This window comes from Heptranchias perlo, chromosome 38, assembly GCF_035084215.1.
Source record: "Heptranchias perlo isolate sHepPer1 chromosome 38, sHepPer1.hap1, whole genome shotgun sequence".
In the NCBI taxonomy this organism is placed as follows: domain Eukaryota; kingdom Metazoa; phylum Chordata; class Chondrichthyes; order Hexanchiformes; family Hexanchidae; genus Heptranchias; species Heptranchias perlo.
Window position 1 is genome coordinate 9,155,526 of NC_090362.1, and position 23,027 is coordinate 9,178,552.

Below are 23,027 nucleotides of genomic sequence, written 5' to 3' on the forward strand. Positions count from 1 at the left end.
TGCTTTGTGTTTCCTCTCTCTGCAGTGACAGAGACAGACTGGTTCCCCAGTAAAACAAAATCCAAGTGATATATCAATGTAGCAGAAATAAAGACTGAAGCAATACTGTACTGGTGACTGATTTATCGACAAGGAACAGCTGAGTCTCAGTTCCTCTTAACATGAGGAAGCTGAAGTTTCTTGTCACGTTGTCCAGTAAATAGTTTCTATTTTGTTTGTCGGGTTGCTGTGTTTCAAAGTTGGTTAGCAGGACTCCACTGTTCAAAACTTCACTCGATTTGACGCCTGCATCAGTGGTTTCAATGGAACCTGTGGACTAGTGAGACACGTACAAGACAGGGTCACACAGGGAGATCACACATTCTGTAATCTCAGTAGAACTCCTCCTCTTTTGACGTGACATAAAAGACAGATGGAAAACCCAACACTTGCACCATCAGTGACGGCATGAATGAACACAGCCTCGCCCGGGCAGACTTTCCCAAAAAATGGGGAGGTGTGTGACCACAGGATATCGAAAAATCTGGAGCTTCAAATGTTTAAACTGTATGGAATGTCACCCGGACCCTTAAATTACATTATGTGGGGATCAAGCCCCACTCCGGACTTGAGCACAAAATCTAGGCTGATACTCCAGTGCAATACTGAGGGAGTGCTGCTCTGTCGGAGGTGCCTCCTTTTGGATGAGACATTAAGCCGAGGCCCCGTCTGCCCTTTCAGGTGGATGTAAAAGATCCCATGGCACTATTTCGAAGAAGAGCAGGGGAGTTCTCCCCAGTGTCCTGGCCAATATTTATCTCTTGACCAACATTAAAACAGATGATCTGGTCATTTATCACATTGCTCTTTGTGGGATCTTGCTGTGTGCAAATTGGCTGTCACGTTTCCTACATAACAACAGTGACTACACTTCAAAAGTACTTCATTGGCTCTAAAGCGCTTTGGGGCATCCTGTGGTCGTGAAAGGCGCTATATAAATGAAAGTTCTCTGTTTCTTTACATGTTGGCGCAGACTCCCAGCCATCTTTTATTTTCTGTGTCTCTAGTCTCCAATTTAAGATGTGCTGCCCCTGATCTGTCCTCCCCTAGTCTTCATATTCTATTATTGGTCTATAATCCTGCTTTCTTTTGTTTAGATCCGAAGTTTGTAGGAATGTCACCAATGGACGACCTGGTTTACATCTTCTTCAGAGAAAAGAATTTGCCAGAAAATCCCGACATTGACCCCTGGATATCACGGATTGCCCGTGTGTGTAAGGTGGGTGAGTCCAACGTAGAATGGCGTGACTTGCTGCCATTTTCAGCTGGATCTTTATTACATCATCGTGAATCTTCACTAGGACCTGTTGTCACCTTTTTCTGAGGGATGTGGTCTAACTGGGGAGACAGAAGGTGTGGGGAGGGGGAGTACAGTGCTGTTGCTGTCTGTTCTCAGTGTTCTATGGGACACCTTTGTTGAAAATTGACATCCCAACACTGAGGTAGATTTTCAACGCACTGCCCTGGTGTCGAACTGATTTTGCGGATTGGCCCGTTATAGAAACCGCCCGCTTTTCGTTTCCTTTGAAAGCGAGTGGTCGAGCCACTTTATTTATAAAACTGGTGAATGTATTTATATCTATCCCTGCACCTTTCCCTCTGACACTGACCTGTCCTGGTCTCCCTCCTGTTTGGGCAGTGAACCCATTGCAGACAAATTCCAGGAGCAGCTTCGGCTTTGAAAGGCAGAATCTGGAATTACAAAAAGATGATAAAGTTGAGTTCGATCCTGTCCTCACCTCAGGTTGCCAACCCGCCAGGATTGTCCTGGAGTCTCCAGGAATTAAAGCTTCATCTCCAGGACATTGCTGCGAACAACCCAGGGGAGAATAATCGCAAGGGCATTCAAAAAACATGTTTTCATTTTTTTGGGAACAATTTCATTTATTAGTTATAAAAAATATTGGAGATTGGTGGGGGGGGTGGGAGCTGTTTGCCTGGGGTGGGGGGGGCTTGATCGAGGCAGGAGGTTCATGTGATGAAACCTCCAGGAATAAGTCCAACCAGAGTTGGCAACCCTATCCTCTCCCGACCTCCTCCCTTTCAGTCCAAGTCACTGACTGATTGGGAACGGGATCCCTGGCCGATATTCCCCTCTTTAACCTACAGGCAACGAGGCCACTTGTAACACTCCCACCATTCCAGCCGAGATCAATTAACTCAGCACAGACCAGAGATTCCGCCTGAGATTTCCTGGGCTTGTGCGACTCAGCTGCTCATTGGCGAAACTCGCTGAGCCATTGGGTGACCTGATAGCTCTCTCCACATGCGACATCGAGGGATTCCTTATCTCTGTGATCTCCTCCAGTCCTACGACCACCGAGATCTGAGCGTTCCTCCAAATCCGGCCTTTTGTGGATCCCCGAGTTCCTTCGCCCCACCATTGGCCGTGCCTTCAGCTGTCTAGGCTCTGGAATTCCCTCTCTACCTCTCTCTCCTCCTTTAAGATGCTCCTTAAAACCGACATCTTTGACCTAGCTTTTGGTCACCTGTCCTAATATCTCCTTATGTGGCTCAGTGTCAAATTTTGTCTGATAACGTTCTGGTGAAGCGCCTTGGGACATTTTACTATGTTAAAGGCGCTATATAAATGCAAGTTGTTGTTGTTGATTCTTGGGGCAATTAATTAGAAAATGGTGTTGAATCAAACGATCACTTTCTACCAAACTTAACAAATATCTGAAACTGGTGCTATTCGTACAGAAAGGCAGACTGCAGTCTGTATTCACACATTACTGTGTAACTCCATATCTCATTGTAAAATCATTACCCTGTCGTCACACAATCACGATCGATGCCGCCCATTTGTTTATATCACAGTGCTTGCAAGAGGTGCTCACCGATGCCACAGTGTAAGGGTTTAAGGTGGCTCTCAGTGCTGTCAGTCATTGGGACCATACTTTCTGGTCACCTTGTGGTAGACAGGTCTCCACTCCAGCTCTCCTAAGTGGTTTACTGTATACGTGATGGAATATTACAGGATCTGATCTCTTTTCTCTGAAGGACGACAGAGGTGGTTCGAGATCTTTCTTGCTCCATAAATGGACGACCTTTCTGAAAGCCCGACTGTTGTGTAATGTGCCCTCGGACAATGTGCATTTCAACAGGATTGAAGACGTCTTTATTGATCGATCGACCACTGAGAGTGAAGTCAGAGTTTATGGAATATTCAGCAGTAATTGGTGAGTCCACAAGAACTGCAGAATAGGTCGAAAATATAAACATAACACAAAAAGAAACAGCTGGTCCATCAAAGCCTGACCCATCCCGACATGGTACAACCTGCTCGCATCATCAACCCCTTAAAGGAACAAGCCAAGTTTAGGAGCAAAATAATACATTGTGTGTTACATGGGATAATGCTCCTGTTATTATTAAGTATTGTATCAGCTGACTGGCCGTGAGCAATGCCACGGGAGATCTGCTAATCTGATCAATAAGAAAGTGTTCCATTTCTAGCCATTTTTATTGGGCTATCAGCAGTAAGGATGTGACAAATAGTTTAGAATTTTCCGTCTTTATTCATTTAAGTGTCAAATACCGGGGAAAGGTTTAATTTTTAGCCACCTCTGGGCTAGTGTGGGCATGGAGAGAGGGCAGGATTGGGTTTGGTTGCGATGCCCAGTGTGTGGGCTCATACACTGAGAAAGGGTGCCTGAGGGAAGTGCCAGAGGGGTCCCAGTGCCCGTGGATCTGCACTCTGATATAAACCAGACTCAGATCTCCTGCACTCAGGAGAGTAGAAAATGAAGCAACAGTTTTAAAAATCGACCAGTTTGTCCCATTCAGGCGGAGGACATTTTATCTAAACTCAGCCAGGAAAACCCTGGTTTGGGCCTTTGATTTTATTACCTTGCAAGAGAAGCAATACAATTCTTCTTATTTCTATTTCTTAACCTGAACATTCCATCAAACAACTTGCCTTTTTTCCAGGAATGCGACAGCAATTTGTGTTTACTCCATGAAGGACATTAGTGATGTGTTCAGAACGTCCCCTTTTAAAGGTCTCACGGATGGTACTCCTGAACCGAGACCAGGCACGGTAAGAAACTGTAGACTGTTCATCGATTGCATGGATTGAGCTTTCGTTATCCAGAATACATGACTGATGTACTTAGGGTTAAGAGATTGATTATTCAGCGAGGATTGATAAACTGGGTTATCTATATTTTTATTGCACTAGTCACTCTCTCATGGTGTTGCACATGGGGAGTGAAGACTAAGTGCAGTCTTCAGGTGAAGCAGGCTTAGAGAGTGGGTGGTAATTGGACCAAGGTTTGTGGATGTAATTCAGTCACACTTTAAAGTCATACGTTCTAGACTGGACTATTCCAATACTCTCCTGGCCGGCCTCTCACCCAGCACCCTCCGTAAACTTGAGCTCATCCAAAACCCTGGTGCCCGTATCCTAGCTTGCACCAAGAGTTCAATTGCCAGGAGCCACCTTTCTTTAGCAAAGGAACTTCCAGGAGACACCTGGCCTGAAGCCGTGCACTTGTTGCTGTTCACGGAGTTTCTTGGATCGATGTCTGGGAGTCTGTCTGACGTCTCGTCTTGGGTAGAGAACCATATGGTGCAGAGAGACTCGAAAATGCATCTAATCACTAAATAACTGACAAGCTCTCATTGTTCCCACATTATTGCAGTGCGTCAATGACACTCAACTTCTGCCAGACAAAGTACTGAAAGTTTTGCGCGATTATCCTGAAATGGAGAGGCAGATCCATCCCATCGGAGAAGTCCCACTCATGATCAAGAACGAGCTTCACTTCAAGAAAATAGTGGTGGATTACGTTCATGGCTTTCGTGGAACTGTGTCCCGTGTCCTTTTCCTGGCAATGGGTAGGTCCTGCCAGCTATTGGTTTGTTTAGAAGGAACCTGATTTTGCCATTGTAGATTAGTAGCTGCCCAACATATTGATTGTCAACTGTACAGTGGTAAAGTATAATGGATGAGTGGCATATGATGGATGTTTGTGATTGTGGGATAATATTTCAGGTCTTTCTCTAAGTGAAGCTGCGGGGAGGTAAGGAATCATAATTGTAGCTCTTTTCCTGAAGGCAGGTTTGGTTAAAATAGTATTTGTTTGTGGTGTCATCGTCCTCATGTTTTTCCCTCTACCCTTTGCTCCATGAAATTTATATGGATAAACTTCATGCTGGAAAGTTTTGGATAGCTCTTTGTCGAAAAAGAAAAGACAAAACCTAAGTCACTCAAGGCGAGAGTTAACATATAGAAGAGGCTGATTGTATCGAATGAGACCCTGATATCAGTGCTGAGGATTTATTCGGCTCTCTCTGTGGGGGTCTCGTCTATCTCGCGTATCGATCTAACTAATGCAGGTAGGACGGCTGATTTTCCAGGAGTAGAGTCCGCCATTCTGCAAGGTGTAGCAAGTAAAGGAAGATGAATATTGGACCTTTCAGGGCTTCAGGACGTCCCAAAGTGCTTCAGACAATGAATTACTTTTGAAGTGTAGTCACTGTTGTTAATCAGGCAAATGTGGTCGCCAATTTGTACACAGCAAGGTCCCACAATCAGCAATGAGATGAATGATCAGACAATCTGATTCAGCGATTTTGGTTGAGGGATAAATGTTGGCCAGGACACCTGCTGAACTCCCCTGCTCTTCTTCAAATAGTGCCATAGCATTTTTTTACATCCACTTGAACCCACAAACGGGAACTTGGTTTAACGTCTCATTCAAAAGACGGCACTTCCAACAGTGCAGCACTCCCTCAGTACTGCACTGGAGTGTCAGCCTGGATTATGTGCTCAAGTCTCTGGAGTGGGACTTGAACCTACAACCTTCTGACGTCAGAGGTTAGAGAGTGTTACCACTGAGCCAAGGCTGACACTTAAAACACTCTGCTCTAAGGAGAAAAACCCCAGTGTCTCGCCACATAACTGAAGTCCCTCATCACTGGTACCATTCTGGCAAATCTTCTCTTCACCCTCTCCAAGGAGTTTCGTAATGATTTAAAAAAGATCTTTTAAGATTGACTCCAAGTATCTCCCCCCCCCCCGAACCCCCACAATCCTGATCCCCCCCAGTGCATCATGTGCTGTACATTGGAAGAAATCTGATTCTATGCAAATGAGCTGACTTTGCATTATATTGTGAGTCCAGCTCTTTCCACTACAGGTTTCTCCCATTATTTAAAGAATGCGAGAGCTAAATTGTTGTACTTACACCATGAGGAGATTAAAGGGTTAATTGTAACTGTCAGGGCTGGTGGAGAACTGGCAACAGCCGATTGGCTGCCCAATAGAAATTCTACTCTGTTTTCCTTTCCTTTGATTTCAGTCAGGCGGAGTATATAATGGAGGACCAATCTGCTACCACCCGTTTACCATCGCCTCTAAAATAAACTTGGATTCTTCTCACTCCTAGAAATAATTCTTTACAACTCACAGGAACACCATCACCTCCAAGTTCCCCTCCAAGTCACACACCATCCCTTCTTGGTCATATCAATGAAGACCGCTCCTTCATCGTCACTGGGTCAAAATCCTGGAACTCCCCACTTAACAGCACTGTGGGAGAACCTTCACCACATGGACTGCAGTGGTTCAAGAAGGCGGCTCACCACCACCTTCTCAAGGGGCAACTAGGGATGGGCAATAAATGTTGGCCTCGCCAGCGACGCCCACATCCCCAGAATGAATGCAAAATAAAGAATGCCAATGGTTACCTGGAATTCTCATTGCTATGGTGTCGTGAGCAAGTGATACGGTGATAGTTTTGTGACACGATGGCGTCACAGTGATGGAGAAAGCACGGAGGAAAGTTCCAACATAAGCCCAGTTTAATACCCCCAAAAAAGATTAACGATTTGAAGCTTATGACAGGAGTGTATCGAGATTTGGTTGTAATTTGCCTTCTGGCTTTACATAAATTAGAATTTGATTATAAAATTAAGAGGAAAGAAATTCTATTCTGATGCAGATCAGCCATGATCTAACTGAATGGCGGAACAGGCTTGATGGACAGAATGGCCTCCTCCTGTTCCTATTTTTGCCAGTAAAAAGGAAAACGGATTTGACTTTGAAGGTACAGCTTTAATGAGTGCCTATCCAACCACACAGACAAAGAAAATCTTCTCAGATTGCTGCTCTGTCTTTTCAAATTTTAATTTTTTGTTAATTTTACATAATTTGTTGGGTGTGGGACAAACGTCAAAAGTGCCGGAGGGCCTGGTGGTGGGTGACCTTTCACCGCTGACCTCGGCGAAGTCTCTGGGGTCAGAGGGAGGTCAGCTGTTTTACATCTTGCCGGAGCGTTCCCCTGCACCATTATGGGCACATCGCGGGCTCCTGCCAGAACCGTGGGGCAGGGAGAGTGGTGCTGACCACCTGCTGCGGAAACCAACAACCCAAAAGAGTATTGTTTCCAGGCTCCATTGGCCTCTTTAGAAGGAGGGAAGGCCGAACTCGGACAGGCCTGGACTCTCCGCCTCCCTCCCTCCACCCCATCCACTGAACTGAATGCTGGGACACCTGGTTCTTCCTGTCATACCGGGTACTCATTGGAAAACAATTCTAAGGATGAGGAAATTCTGGGAATGGGAAATCCCTCACCCCACCCCTCGCACCCTCTTTGACATCCCCACCCAAACTGATCCCCTCTCCCCGAAACTGGCAGATGAGGCTGGGACCATGTGAATCCAGGATCCTGACAGATTTCCTGCCCCCTTCGCTCCCGATGAAATTCAAAGACTTTCTTTACAAACAGGTTTCTGATCTTTCTACACCGAGTGCAATCTTTACCTTATGCACTGTTGGAGGTGCCGTCTTCCGGATGAGACGTTAAACCAAGGCCTTGTCTGCCCTCTCAGGTGGACGTTAAAGATCCCATGGCACTATTTGGAAGAAGAGCAGAGGAGTTCTCCTGTCCTGGCCAACATTTACCCCTCAACCAAGTTAATGATTACCATTATATAAAATCAGATAATACGATTAATTTATTGCCATTAAATACCTTGGATATTTTAAGAACATTGAGGGCTCGAGGTTGTCATGTTGGGATTCTTGGCCCTTCTACATCTGCCGTGAGGGATGTGATTTCATATTGTTTTTATATTTTTGAAACCTTGGGCCTCTTTTTGTTTCCCCCACAGGAGACGGTAAAATCCAGAAGGTTCTTGATACCAGTCAGTCAGCCTTCACCATATCAGAACTTGAGGTTTTAAAGGAACCAGGACCGATCTTATCGATGTCTCTCGACTCTAAAACCGTAAGTGCAAAGGTCAACGGTCATTGTCCTGACCTGGAAATGATAGCCAGCAGTAACATCGAAAAGAAAGATTTTTCTCAATACTGAAGCAAAAAAAAATATTGAAAATAATTCTTTTCTTCCTTTCTAGAAACATCTGTACGTTTCCTCTGCCAAAGAAATAGTTCGTTTCCCACTGGCTCAGTGTGACAAATATAATAAAAGCTGTGAAACCTGTGTTATGGCCCGAGATCCTTACTGTGCATGGAATCCTGTAAAACGGAAATGTGTCCCCAGCACACCTGATTTTGGGTACGTCTTAAGAACAGCTTTCTATATTTTCAATCTCTTTATGCTAATTTGTTTTCAAACCCACTTCATCTTCCTCTCAAAGGCACATAATCCAGGCTGACACTCCTGTGCAGTACTGAGGGAGTGCTGCACTGTCAGAGGTGCCGTCTTTCAGATGAGACGTTAAACCAAGGCCCTGTCTGTCCTCTCGGGTGGATGTAAAAGATCCCATGGCACTATTTCGAAGAAGAGCAGGGGAGTTCTCCCCACTGTCCTGGCCAATATTTATCCCTCAACCAACGTCACCATATTAAAAAACCAAAAACAGTTTATCTGGACATTACCTCATTGCTGTTTGTGGGATCTTGCTGTGCGCATATTGGCTTCCAGTTTCCTACATTACAACAGTGACTACACTTCAAAAGTAATTCATTGGCTGTAATGCGCTTTGGGACGTCCTGAGGCCGTGAAAGGTGCTATATAAATGCAAGTCTTTCCTCCTTTCCTTCTTTCCCACCTGTTCCTCACTGAAGTGACCGTTCCTCATTGACGACAATGGGTATTGAGGGGATATCTTCAAGCCAGAGGGCTTGTTCCTGCCAGTACATTTCATCTGTGCAAATTCCTGCTGCCCGTGATTTTCCATTTTGATTATTACTCACTTAGATTGCTGACCCATATCTTGTGCAAGAGCCCAATTTAAATATTTAATAGGTTCATAATTGATGTAAAGGTCAGCAAATCCATTTTCCCTTTGATTACGATGGGATCGCACTGTGCACCGACCTGCCGATCTATCGTGAACGTAGAGAGGCTCCGTGTGTAAAGGAGCTTAGAGAGGGACAGAGGCAGTTTTAAGGCATAACGTATTGTTTTTTCAGTGGCTCTTTTCTGCTTTTTAAGAAATACTTTGCGTTCTTTTTCTGCCTTTTTTGTTCATTTTTAGCTTTTTTTTAATCCTTTGCTGCGATTTTTTTTTTCCCGGTCGGAAAATGGTCACAGTTTTTCGATGGAAACTGAAACGTTTTGTTTGCAAAATTCGTTGAAAGGCCGTTGTGATTAAAATCATCACAAGAATTCAGCAAAACAGGAAAGTGGTAAAAAAGGAATGTTGAGTGAAGGGGTCAAAACCAGATTCACCCCAGCTCAGGGAGTGATGAGGCAGAAAGTGAGAGCAGTTACTTTGAAAACATGATTTCATGATTAAAATGGTGCAAGATGTAAGAAAGCATTCCAGGGAGCTCAGTAGGCACCAGAGCAAAACTACTGTTTCATTTATTTATATATATCTTGCTGGAGATGTTGAAGTCAGTTGTACTGCCCACCAGCGTTGGCCGGCGCAGTGCCCACCAGCGTTGGCCGGCGCAGTGCCCACCAGCGTTGGCCGGCGCAGTGCCCACCAGCGTTGGCCGGCGCAGTGCCCACCAGCGTTGGCCGGCGCAGTGCCCACCAGCATTGCCTAGCACAGATCAGGGATTGAACTTGGAATCTTGCTGTTCTGTACAGCTCAGTGCTTCACCATGTGGATCATTCACTGACGCAGTCGTCTGATTTTGCGTCTTATGGGATCATGAGTGAAGGAAGAAAAAATGTAACCCAGTTGCAACCAGTATTTATCTATGTGTGTGTGTATGTATTCAGACATTCAGACACAAGTTGAGATATTAGGACAGGTGACCAAAAGCTTGATCAAAGAAGGAGGTTTTAAGGAGGAGAGAGAGGCGGAGAGGTTTAGGGAGGGAATTCCAGAGCTGAGGGCCGAGGCAGCTGAAGGCAAAGCCGCCAATGGTGGAGGCAAGAATTGGAGGAGCGCAGAGATCTCGGAGCGTTGTAGGTCTGGAGGAGATTGCAGAGATAGGGAGGGGAGAGGCCGTGGAGGGGTTTGAACATGAGGATGAGAATTTTAAAATTTACGTGTTGTCGGACCGGGAGCCGATGTAGGTCATCGAGCACAGGGGTGATGGGACTTGGTGTGAGTCAGGATACGGATAAAGTTTTCCTCATACCAAAATATTTTGTGAAAAAAGTGGCCTATTAAAGCAAGAGGTGAAAAAGCAGAGAATCTGGAAAATGCTAATTAAAAGAAAAATTATTTTTAATTGGAAGTCTTACACCCTGTAGAAATCTTCCTTGTGACCCCGTAATAAAATTATTCAATCAGTGCTGTTTAGGGCTGTGAAAGCAGTATTGTACAAGCAACTAACCAAGGATCAGAAACTGTGCTAACTCACCAAACCCAACACACAGACTCTAAACTTTATATTGTACTTCCTTTTGCAGGAATCTTATCCAAGATCTTGAAAATGGTGAAATCGATAAATGTTCTGAAGGAAAAGGTGAGATTTCTTTGCGAAACGGCCCAGTAATGTGCACTGTCATTGCTCTGCTCAGAGTCAGGTCTAAATCCACTTTAAATCTATAACTCACGGGCACTCAGCTTACCGAGGTTACTTGATTTTGTAAGTAGATGATTTATAGGGGAGCAGATCAAACACAATATGGTGCAATAAAATCAGAAACATTTCCAGCTGAAATGCGTATACTTTTATCGAGATATTGTATTAATGTAAGTTAATCACTTTTTAAAAATTCCTAAGCTTCCACTCAATTTTTTAAAATATGAAATGAAGCCCGATTTCATACCTTTTCAGAAACTTATTTCTGTCGGGCCAGGGAGGAGCAGGAGTGCTCCCTCCAGCCCCTCAAAGAAGCCTTCAGCCTCCACCCTGTTGATCGCAGACCTCCCCTCCCCCCACCCCCACCTCCCAGTCATGATGTCCTCTCCATGTCACGATCGCGGCTGACCTCTTTTCCCCTCCTCCCGCAAGCATCAATCTCCGGCATTCCTCCCACTCCCACAATGGCCCCTCTATTCCCCCTCCCAAGCTCCTGATTGCTGGGGACTGTCCCCGAGAGTCCCCAACTGCAGCTCGCTGCTGCTGGCTTTCCCGCCGAGCAGCTGACCAACCTATCAATCTGACAGGCTGCCGTTAAATTGGGCAGGACCTCTGCATCTCAGGCCTCGACACGTTTCCCCGCTGTTTTCACCCTCCCCCGCCTCCCCGTAAATATCGGGGCCCAAATTTTTGAATCAAGAAACAGAAACATTCATTTGCAATGCAGAAAGTGCAGCAACTAACAGATATCTTAGTTGAGACAGGAGCTAAGAGAAATGGGAAACTAGGGTTAAAAGGAGAGACTTGAGATATTGGAACTATTTACACTGGAGCAGAGAAAGTTAAGAGGAAATTTATCAGAGGATTTTACAATTATGAAGAGTTTTGATGGTGTGAATAGGAAAAGACTCTTTCTTCTGGTTTGGGAATCAGTAACAATAGGTCACCAATTTAAAATTGGCACTAGGAGAGGGAGGAGAAAGGTTCGGAGAATATTTCTGAATGCAGAGGGTTATTGGAGCATGGAATGTGTTGTAAATGGTTGTGGTTGAGGCAAGGATCATTGCAGAACAGTTTGAAGCAGAGGAAAACACAGAGCTGTGGGGAGAGCACAGAGCGGTGGGATTAGATTGGAACACTGGAGTAAAGAGCTCACACGGATACAATGGATCGAGTGGCCTCCATCTGTGCTGTTTCTGGTTCTCTGAGGTGGAATGTCTGAACTGAAATAATTGATAAAAGGAGTTTAACACTAAAATATATAGAATCTTAACCGTACAGAAGGCTCAGTTTGTTGAAGACAGCTTTGATAAGACAGCAAACTAATAATTTCTGTTTTCTTCCTCCTAGTTGCACATTTGCGTTCTTCACAGAGAGACAGAGACCATAAAGTCCTCACTCTCCACCTCCATGGGAAAGGTGTACCCATGTATCTCTCGTGTCCAAAGCAATCCTACCATGCAAATTACTCATGGACCTTCAATCACCACGAGGTGCTGGAATGCTCCTCGAATGAAGATGACTGCCTGCTCTTAATAAACAACCTTTCTAAAGACCATGCTGGCTTTTACGAATGTCATTCAGTTGAAGGAGGACATGAACAGCTTCTTACTTCTTATTTAATTCAGGACAACAGTGGATCTTCAGTATATTTATCCAGATACAGTGTCGCTTTTTGTTCTGTTTTGATGACAGTTGCAGCTCTCTTCTTGCACTGAATTTGAGCAACGATTCACCTTCTTGTCCCTTGGCAAGAGAGACGGAAAACAAATTGTCCGTATTTCTTGTTTTAATTCCAGCTGGAAAGTACTGTGGACGAAGACAGGACTAAGCTCTGATCTGATTTCCTCCCTTCCCCGACCCCCTCTGGTCAAATGACCAATGTCCAGGTTTTCAAATGAAGACTGTTTGTATCTGTGGAACACAAGTCTCCAATTCTAATACAGGAGGGCAGAAAGGTGGAGGAGAAACACACCATGTTGTTATCTGTTTGGGATTGTGATTCAGCCCTTGAAACCGCCACTCACCAAAACATTAGCAAAGAAATAATTGTATTTTAATTCTCTGATGTTCAGGTGAATGCCGTTTTCAAAGATCAAATCTGCAATCGTTCACAAATTTAAATCCCAGCTCTTGGTTCCCATGGAGAAGGCAAAGTAGCTTCCAAATCTTCACTTTTGCTTGTATTTTGGCTCCTTCAGTAGAAACCAGGCTGGTGATTTTCGTGGCTACTTCTAATTGGCTCAAGTTGTGAAAGAGGTGGACACTTGGACCCACCGACACTTATCCAGCGCGTCCCACCTCCATGTCACTCATAGACGCACACTTCCTGACTACCTGCTTGCCAATCAGCGCAGACCGTGGACACCATGGAAGAGCCTCTTTGAACTTTCTGATGTGTGATGGTGTTTCCAAGAAGCAAAAGTGGAATGTTCCCTTCAGTACCAGCCGGCCATGAGTGAAGTATTTTACCAGGGACCAAACGTATCTCCATTCATAGAATTTACGATTGGTATAACCCATGTAATTCAGGAACATGAAGTTCAAGATGGCGTCTTGTACATGTAGGCCTAGAATCCTGAGCTGGGTCCAATCATTAAAAGTACTACAAGTAACGGGGAATTTTTTCACCTGGCGACGCACTTACATCATCATCTCTCTTTGTTGGGTAAAATATTCCTCTCACCAATGGCCTCCCCTCTTCTGAAGGTGTTGGCTCTTTGTTGAAAGACAGTTTATGAGCACCGACCGGCTGCCTTCTGGTGCCTCACCCTGGTGACCATTATTGGTGTGCGAGTCTGGCCAGGCTATTTGATCCTGTCCCTACCGAGTGTCCATCTGTGCACGCATCCAGCAAGTGTTGCTGTCTAATGATGAGAAGCCTCCGGTGTTACTGGTCTGAATGGCTCAGCTCCTCAATGGATCATTTCTCTCGGCCATCGAAGGACCAACTATCTAATCTTTAACACGAGAAAGGCTAGAAATTACTGTTGCTGTTAACAGGCGATTAATGCTTTCCTATGACATTACTCCGACTGCTGTTTTAACAGAGGTGTTAACCCAAGATGTAGGAACAGGAGTCGGCCATTCAACCCCTCGAGCCTGTTCCTCCATTCAATTAGATCGTAGCTAATCTGTATCTTAACTCCATTTACCTGCCTTGGCTCTGCAATCCTTAATACCCTTACCGAACAAAAATCATCAATTTGTTTTGAAATTTGACCCCCAGCCTCAACAGCTTTTTGGGGGAGAGAGTTCCAGATTTCCACTCCCCTTTGTGTGAAGAAGTGCTTCCTGACATCACCCCTGAACGGCCGAGCTCTAATTATAAGGTTATGCCCCCTTGTTCTGGACTCTCCCACCGCAGGAAATTGTTTCTCTCTATCTACCCTATCAAATCCTTGAATCATCTTAAACACATCAATTAAATCGGCCCTTAATCTTCTAGACTCAGGGAATACAAGCCCAGTCTATACAACCTGTCCTTATAATGTAATCCTTTTATCCCCAGTTTCATTCTGAGGTGCTCGACATTCTGAGGGGGTTTTGATCAGGAAACACGATTCCCATTGTTTGGGGAGTGGGTAACCAGAGGGCATGAATTTAAGATGCAGAACTTTCATGTACTTGCCAGGGTAAAATTGGACAGTTTCAGGCTGCCTCATGTGTGAACCTGTCAGCAATTAATCTCATTTTCTTGATGACGAATCCACCAGCAAAAAATATGGAAATTGCAAAGTTGAAAATAACTCCGAACATTTGTTAACAGGAACCGGTGAAATATGTAAATATACGTATAGTAATATTTTATATAATTCTATTCTGAGACAGAAGGATGTTTGTATGAGGAACAATGAAATGGGTTAACTTGAGGCAGGGGAGAACTCTTTCTTTGTGTTTCATATGCTCAGATATTCTTTACTCAGAGAGTGGGCAGAATGTGGAACTTGCTACCTCATGGAGCAGTTGAGGCAAACGGCATAGAGGCATTTAAGGGGAAGAAAGACTTGCATTTATAGAGCGCTTTTTACAACCTCAGGATGTCCCAAAACGCTTTACAGACAATTAATTTATTTTTGAAGTGTAATCACTGTTGTAATGTAGGAGACGTGGCAGCCAATTTGCGCACAGCAAGATCCCACAAACAGTGGTGAAATAAATGTGCAGATAATCTGCTTTAGTGATGTTGGTTGAGGGATAACTATTGGCCAGGACACCAGGAGGAACTCCCCAGGTTTCTTCCAATTGTGCCGTGGGATCTTTTACGTCCCCCTGAGAGGGCAGACGCGACCTTGGTTTAACTCCTCCTCCGAAAGACGGCACCTCTTTTTGAGCTAGATAAGTACATGAGGGAGAAAGGAATAGAAGGATATGCTGATAGGATGAGAGGAGGCTCATCCGGAGAATAAACACTGGCATAGACCTGATGGGCCGAATGGCCTGTTCTGTGCTGTAAAATTCTGTGTAACAAAGTGATCTGCTCTAAGGTTGCAGCCCTGGATGTCTTACACCAGCTGTGGGTGTTAAACAGGCTGATGTTGGCCCCACTGATGGTCCAGTGAGTGTATTTGCCTCAAACTGTGGTTCTGAGCTGCACAGAGTGGAGGGCCCCAGGTTTCATCCATGGTCTGTACCGAGTTACTTTATCTCCGCTAAGGTGGGGATCTAGATTACTGACATTGGCCTCAGCACTTCTGGGCCAGTTCCTGGACAATCAGTCAGGATTTCCACTCTCGATTGCAATCCAGTGACTCTTGCTGGGCAGTGTGGACGATGTGTGAGGACAGGATCAGGCTCGGCTGTGATGTCCCCACAGCTGAATAGTCGCTGTGTGGACTCACGGCTGAAGAACGATCACAAGGGCCAGGCACTGGAGAGCTATCTGCCCCTGTTGAACTCGGACACCAGGTGTTTTTAGAAGAGAGAAAATTGGGAAAACTAAGCAAATAAGTGCGTTACAACTGAAACTACATAACAAGACTAACGTGTGACTCGATGGGATCCTCTGTGGTAGAGCCATGCGACCCGCCTTGGTAACCTATCCCTACCGAGTGCTAGACCATACCGAGTTGTTTGTGAAGTGAATCGCTCTCTTGGAGTCCTGAAAGAGCCCAATTCAAAGAGCCAATTTGCCGCAGTGTAAATTGTGACTGAGCTCCACCAATGAAATCATTTAAGAAACGACTAGATGCGACAATGGTGTGGGTGAGGGGGGGATAGGGATGTTCTAAGATGGGCCGAATGGCCTTCCTTATCCGTAAGCATCTTGTGAGAGTAAAGATTCTCAGTAATAGGGGCATGCTTTGGACATCCTGATATCCACGTGAGAAATGGTGCCATGGTGTGAATGTTGTGGATGGTGGGAGAACTCGAGGACTGGAACAGAAAATACAAGTAACACTGATATCTGATTAGACTCGCACAGTGTCAGCTGCTCATGGCTTTGTGGCTGGTTTTTTGTGACATTTGAACAGCGCACAAACCTGTGGGGCAGTCTGACGCGGTGCATTTCCTGCATCAACCACGGCATCGAGTGCTTAAGTGTTTTCGAGGCGGATTGTGGCCTTTGAAGAGGCGAGGGGGACATTCTCGATCAGAGCAGCGAGAGCCGGCCGCTCGTTTCCAACGACCAAATTCCGATGCGTGCCCCTTTTACTGAGAATCTTTGCTCTCACAAGATGCTTTCGGATAAGGAAGGCCATTCGGCCCATCTTAGAACATCCCGATCCCCCCTCACCCCCACCATTGCCGCATCTAGTTGTTTCTTAAATGATTTCATTGGCGGAGCTCAGTCACCATTTACACTGCGGGAAAGAACAGGTGAAGCTGCTGAATTGCCGTGATAGGGCAAATGGCATCATCCTCTTAAATAGCAGCTTCACCTTAAAGCTCGTAACCGGGTGAATATTTAGCACAGAGATCGTTTGACGAGTCACTGCAGATATCGCTCAGATGAGAACAGCTCTGCTTTTTGTGTAGAACGCTCTGGTGGCATACTGTCTAGAGAGAGAGAGCTTACCTGGGCTGCCAGTCCAATATGAAGGGTGTAACAGCTACAGACCTCAAGCATAGAATCATAGAAATTTACAGCACAGAAGGAGGCCATTCGACCCATTGTGTCTGTGCTAGCTGATAAAGAGCTATCCAGCCTAATCCCACTTTCCAGCACTTGGTCTGTAGCCTTGTAGGTTACAGCACTTCAAGTGCACATCCAAGTACCTTTTAAGTATTTATTTTAAATATCATGTACAGATGAGCAGAGTCCTCTGCTGTAACTGAGTTGGTTGCCTTTCACCATCAGGGCAACCTGTATCGAGCTGAATTCACTGAACCCACACCAGTGCTGAGCTGAACTCCTCAGTGCTGAAGTCTGGAGTCTTGTTTCACTGTGAGCAGAGCAAACGCGACTCTGAACTGAGCAAAGTTTGTCTCAGGGCCGATTTCATTATACAGGACAAGTTCATACAGGGCTCTCATCCACAAATTGGCTCCACACCTCTCAAAGTAACTTTGTGTTTCCCTGTGCTTTTTATCTCTCATTTTTGTTTAATAAATTGTTAAATTAAATAATAACATGTATTAACATGATAATCCATGTTAAGATAAAATACAGATAGATAGGCTTAAAGTGCATCCTATGAATGATAGCTACTGACGTCTTTATAGTTTGTGATATTTCCATATTTATTTTGCGATTAACTGTGGAAGTGTTTTTTTACTTTGTATTGTATTTCCTTGGAAAGAATACTGTACTTTGATGAACTGAAGTATATTTTTGTACCCGCTCAGGGCTCTGCTTCTTGCGGTCCAGATGTTGGGGACACTTTCGATGTTTGTGACGAACTGATGGAGACAGTTGTCGACATTAAACAGGCTGAAAAGTTCTCACATGGGAACTTGAGAAACTTTGTTGTAAAGTTTGCTGCTTCTCTGCTGTAGTAATATCGTACCTGGTGCAGAGCCTTGAGTGGGAGGGGGGAGAGGGGTGGGGTGAAACCTCATACCCCTGGACAGAATTCCCCCTGATTGACTTCACTCTGACCGTTACCCTCCAGTTTCTGCGCAGGTGAAGTTGAAACCATTTTTGCTTCAGCGCAAACTGTACAGTGTGACAGGCCGTTACAGTAAGAGCTGGAATCAAGCTCCAGACTAGAGATTGTGACTCCTAATAGATATTGAGAAGTTTTATTTTGGTCAGGTTTGCTAACTTTATGCAAAGCTGCGTGCGGTTAAAGTTCATTGTTTGCTAACTGATTTTTAAGCGAGATATGTGATTTGCACTTTGAACTTGCCAATAAGTCTAGCATTTGCCCTGGAACTCAATATGCTGCAGATTGTACACACGTCCCAAACATTGTCAGAGAAACTGTGCTCAGCACATAGACAAAACTCACAGATAACTATAGAACTTCAACCACCAAGGCCTCTAGCATATGGTATTATTTAAACTGCAACACACGCCAGAATGGGTGTTATCTTTCATACACCCTCCCACCCAATGTGTTTCCATGTATCGAACATCTTGCATTTAATACTCCAGCATTATCCTGTATGTAACCCATTCCAGCCTCGGTTATACTAACATACTCCAACATGCATGTCTTTAATGCAGCATACTCCAGCTTGTCTGTTATCCTGCTTTACTCTTCACCTGATTCTTTCAATGATTCAACTACACAATATTTTACTTTCATGACGGCTTTACATTTGAAGAAAAACCCAAATTGAAAATTAATCTTTAACAAAATTAACTGTGGTGAACTGTTTTGTTGTAGCAATATATTTTATAATGAGAAAGATTTTTGTACAGCAGGTAAACTTGGGGGGGGAGGGGGGTTTGCTGGAACTGTTTCCTTAATCACTATATTGCCTGTGAGACAAGGAAGGGGGCAATACTACATCTGGTTCTGGCTAAAAGAACTCGAGGACAAGTGACCTGAAGGCAGGAGAACACTTGGAGAGATAGTGACCGTAAGTTCACACTGAAAATGGACGGGTCACTCTCCTACAACAGATCAGTGTTCGACTGAAGTGTAGCCTGTGGCTTTTGTCATCTACCCACTAGTGTGGCCTGGACGTATGGGAGAGAAAAACTTCATGGGCTAAGGTATTCTCAAGAAAAACATTCTTCCATTCAATGTGGTGAATGATCACATACAATTAGTCTTACTGTGTGTAGCTCTGTAAATTCTGTGCAGGTAGCTCCCTTTCATATGACATTTGTCTGAGTCACACGGTATCGAATCTTACAGCTCAGAAGGAGGCCATTTGGCCCATCGTGCCTGTGCCGGCTCTTTGAAAGTGCTATCCAATTAGTCCCACTCCCCTTCTCTTTCCCTCTTCCCCTGCAATTTTTCCCCTTCAAGTGTTTATCTAATTCCCTTTTGAAAGTTACTATTGAATCTGCTTCCATCACCCTTTCAGGCAGTGCATTCCAGATCATAATAACTCGCTGTGTAAAATTATTTCTCCTCATCTCCCCTCTGGTTCTATTTTCAATTACCTTAAATCTGTGTCCTCTGATTACTGACCCTTCTGCCACTGGAAACGGTTTCTCCTTATTTACTCTCCCAAAATCCTTCATGATTTTGAACACCTCCATTAAATCTCCCCTTAACCTTCTCTGCTCCGAAGGAGAACAAGCCCAGCTTCTCCAATCTCTCCATGTAACCGGAGTCCCTCATCCCTGGTACCATTCTAGCAAATCTCTTCTGCACCCTCTCCAAGGCTCACCTTAATTTGCATGGTATACTTGTGAGATATTTCACCTGTGCAAATCATACATTCCCATTAACATGCAGCCTGGTTCAGTTTTGCAGGTGTTTCTCCAGCTCACAAATGTTTTTATTTAGCGTGTTAAGGGAACTAACTGACACAGAAGGGTGTATGTGTGTGTGTACTCAGGATAGTGGTGTTTGTGTTGGAGCACCAGCAGATTTTAGGATTGGGTTGATGTTTAAAAGATACTTAAACCTCACTTTGTGTGGTCCGATATTTTATGAGCCTTCTTGTTACTTTCTTGTGAGGCATGATAAGATATTCTCCTTTACGTGTGTGTATTCTGTAGCTATTTGCTTTGACTAAAACATCGTCATACATGTCATATTATAACCTGATAATAAATGTTTTATGATGATCTGGGTTAACCTCTGGATTGCTCTTTTTAAAAAAAAAATTGAGCCTTTTATCAGGTTTGATGTTGGGTGACGTGATGTTGCACATGGGTGACAGTTGTAGAAGTACAACAACAACTTGCATTTATATAGCGTCTTTTATGTAGTAAAACATCCCAAGGCGCTCCACAGGAGCGTTATCAAACAAAATTTGACACCGAGCACATAAGGAGATATTAGGACAGGCTTGGTCACAGAGGTAGGTTTTAAGGAGCGTCTTAAAGGAGGAGAGAGAGGTAGAGAGGCGGAGAGGTTTAGGGAGGGAAATCCAGAGCTTAGGGTCCAGGCAACTGAAGGCACGGCCGCCAATGGTGGAGCGATGAAAATCGGGGATGCGCAAGAGGCCAGAATTGGAGGAGCGCAGAGATCTTGGAGGAGGTTACTGAGACAGGGAGAGGTGAGGCCATGGAGGGATTGGAAAACAAGGATGAGAATTTTAAAATCGAGACATTGCTGGACCGGGAGCCGATGTAGGTCAGCGAGCACAGGGGTGATGGGTATAATAAGAATTGCTGTAAATACAACAACAACTTGCATTTATATAGCGCCTTTAATGTAGCAAAATGTCCCATGGGGCTTACACAGCAGGTCACAAGGTCTAATATTAAGGCTAGTTCCCTTATTTTATCATTTCCAATGCTAACTGACCTGTTTTGTTCTTCCAGTATTTCTTATTTTTAATTTCACATTTCTCAGAATCTGCACTTCTTTTCCCCTTTTTATTTTAAATACAGGAACCTGCCTGTATTTCTGAGTTCAGGCTATTTTATGGACCAAGGGCAATAGTATTTTTTCCCTTATTGGCCCTGGGTTTTTTCTCTCATTTTGCCTCTCCCAGGAGATTACATGATGGCGGAGAGGGGGGAGGGAGCGAGGGAGGGAAGAAGCCTCTAGTCATGATGCTCCATCCATCATGGGTGTGGGGCAGGCTTGATGGACCTTTTCTTGCCCATCAATTATGTATGTTCATAAGTGGCTAGTGTGATTAATGCTGCTCGATTGAATTGCCTGCGGCAGTTTAAAAGGCTGATGCTGCAGTTTCGACCAAAGGGAGAGAAAGTAAGATTGTGAGACGGCAGTCAGGCTGACCAGCACTCCTGAGTGTTCTGCTTTTTCAAATTGTGCTGCAAAAGCAAGTGTACCAGGGGAGGGAGACCTGGATGTCTGGCCATAGGAATGGCTGAGGGTGTGGGGCAGGAAGTGATGGTCAATGTTTTTTTTTATTCATTCACGGGATGTGGGCGTCGCTGGCGAGGCCGGCATTTATTGCCCATCCCTAATTGCCCTTGAGAAGGTGGTGGTGAGCCGCCTTCTTGAACCGCTGCTGTCCGTGTGGTGACGGTTCTCCCACAGTGCTGTTAGGAAGGGAGTTCCAGGATTTTGACCCAGCGACAATGAAGGAACGGCCGATATATTTCCAAGTCGGGAAGGTGTGTGACTTGGAGGGGAACGTGCAGGTGGTGTTGTTCCCATGTACCTGCTGCTCTTGTCCTTCTAGGTGGTAGAGGTCATGGGTTTGGGAGGTGCTGTCGAAGAAGCCTTGGCGAGTTGCTGCAGTGCATCCTGTAGATGGTACACACTGCAGCCACAGTGCGACGGTGGTGAAGGGAGTGAATGTTTAGGATGGTGGATGGGGTGCCAATCAAGCGGGCTGCTTTATCTTGGATGGTGTCGAGCTTCTTGAGTGTTGTTGGAGCTGCACTCATCCAGGCAAGTGGAGAGTATTCCATCACACTCCTGACTTGTGCCTTGTAGATGGTGGAAAGGCTTTGGGGAGTCAGGAGGTGAGTCACTCACTGCAGAATACCCAGCCTCTGACCTGCTCTAGTAGCCACAGTATTTATATAGCTGGTCCAGTTAAGTTTCTGGTCAATGGTGACCCCCAGGATGTTGATGGTGGGGGATTCGGCGATGGTATTACCGTTGAATATCAAGGGGAGGTGGTTGGACTCTCTCTTGTTGGAGATGGTCATTGCCTGGCACTTATCTGGCGCGAATGTTACTTGCCACTTATGAGCCCAAGCCTGGATGTTGTCCAGGTCTTACTGCATGCGGGCTAGGACTGCTTCATTATTTGAGGGGTTGTGAATGGAACTGAACACTGTGCAATCATCAGCGAACATCCCCATTTCTGACCTTATGATGGAGGGAAGGTCATTGATGAAGCAGCTGAAGATGGTTGGGCCTAGGACACTGCCCTGAGGAACTCCTGCAGCAATGTCCTGGGGCTGAGATGATTGGCCTCCAACAACCACTACCATCTTCCTTTGTGCTAGGTATGACTCCAGCCACTGGAGAGATTTCCCCCTGATTCCCATTGACTTCAATTTTACTAGGGCTCCTTGGTGCCACACTCGGTCAAATGCTGCCTTGATGTCAAGGGCAGTCACTCTCACCTCACAAACAGTGCTGTGATTCTGGCTGCAGTGCTGCAAGAAGTTTGATGACCCCAGCACATCTGCTAAGGCAGTAGCCCCCGTACATTAATGCCATGCATGGCATCAAAGGTTCCCACACAGCCTACTTTGTTAGCTTTGCATGATAGCCCATTACGCACCATGGTACACTGCCTTAAGTGAAACAGTACACATCGTAAATCAGTGAACCGTTCCACATCCCTGCAATCTTCAAAACATAAAATAATAATGACGCCACTCACTTCCTATCTAAACATTGGGGGTGGGGGAAGGGGATGAATTTTCACTTTTACCGGGCGGTAGTGAATTGACTGACCGATTTACACCATGACTGATTTTCGTTGACTTGAGTTAAAAGGACAATCGGGCGGGGTGTGAAATGAACGGTCGATCGGCTACCGCCTGTTTTTTGTCCCGGAGGTAAAAGTGAAAATTCACCCCAGAGTGTGAAACTTGACTTGGACAATAGAGCAAAACTGGCGATGGGGAATCAGC

At 45.0% G+C, this 23,027-nt stretch overlaps 1 protein-coding gene across 1 annotated transcript in view; it reads left to right on the forward strand.

Annotated features, from left to right (window-relative positions):
- The window catches only part of LOC137304717 (semaphorin-7A-like), a 37,508-nt gene extending 22,694 nt beyond the window's left edge, over nucleotides 1-14,814 (forward strand). The window contains exons 7-14 of the mRNA XM_067973396.1: nucleotides 1,137-1,258; nucleotides 3,043-3,221; nucleotides 3,973-4,081; nucleotides 4,686-4,881; nucleotides 8,161-8,276; nucleotides 8,407-8,567; nucleotides 10,827-10,882; nucleotides 12,293-14,814. Of these exons, the coding sequence (XP_067829497.1) occupies nucleotides 1,137-1,258; nucleotides 3,043-3,221; nucleotides 3,973-4,081; nucleotides 4,686-4,881; nucleotides 8,161-8,276; nucleotides 8,407-8,567; nucleotides 10,827-10,882; nucleotides 12,293-12,660 (1,307 nt within the window). The 3' untranslated portion in view covers nucleotides 12,661-14,814. The remainder of the gene's footprint in view (nucleotides 1-1,136; nucleotides 1,259-3,042; nucleotides 3,222-3,972; nucleotides 4,082-4,685; nucleotides 4,882-8,160; nucleotides 8,277-8,406; nucleotides 8,568-10,826; nucleotides 10,883-12,292) is intronic.
- Nucleotides 14,815-23,027: the final 8,213 nt, after the last annotated feature.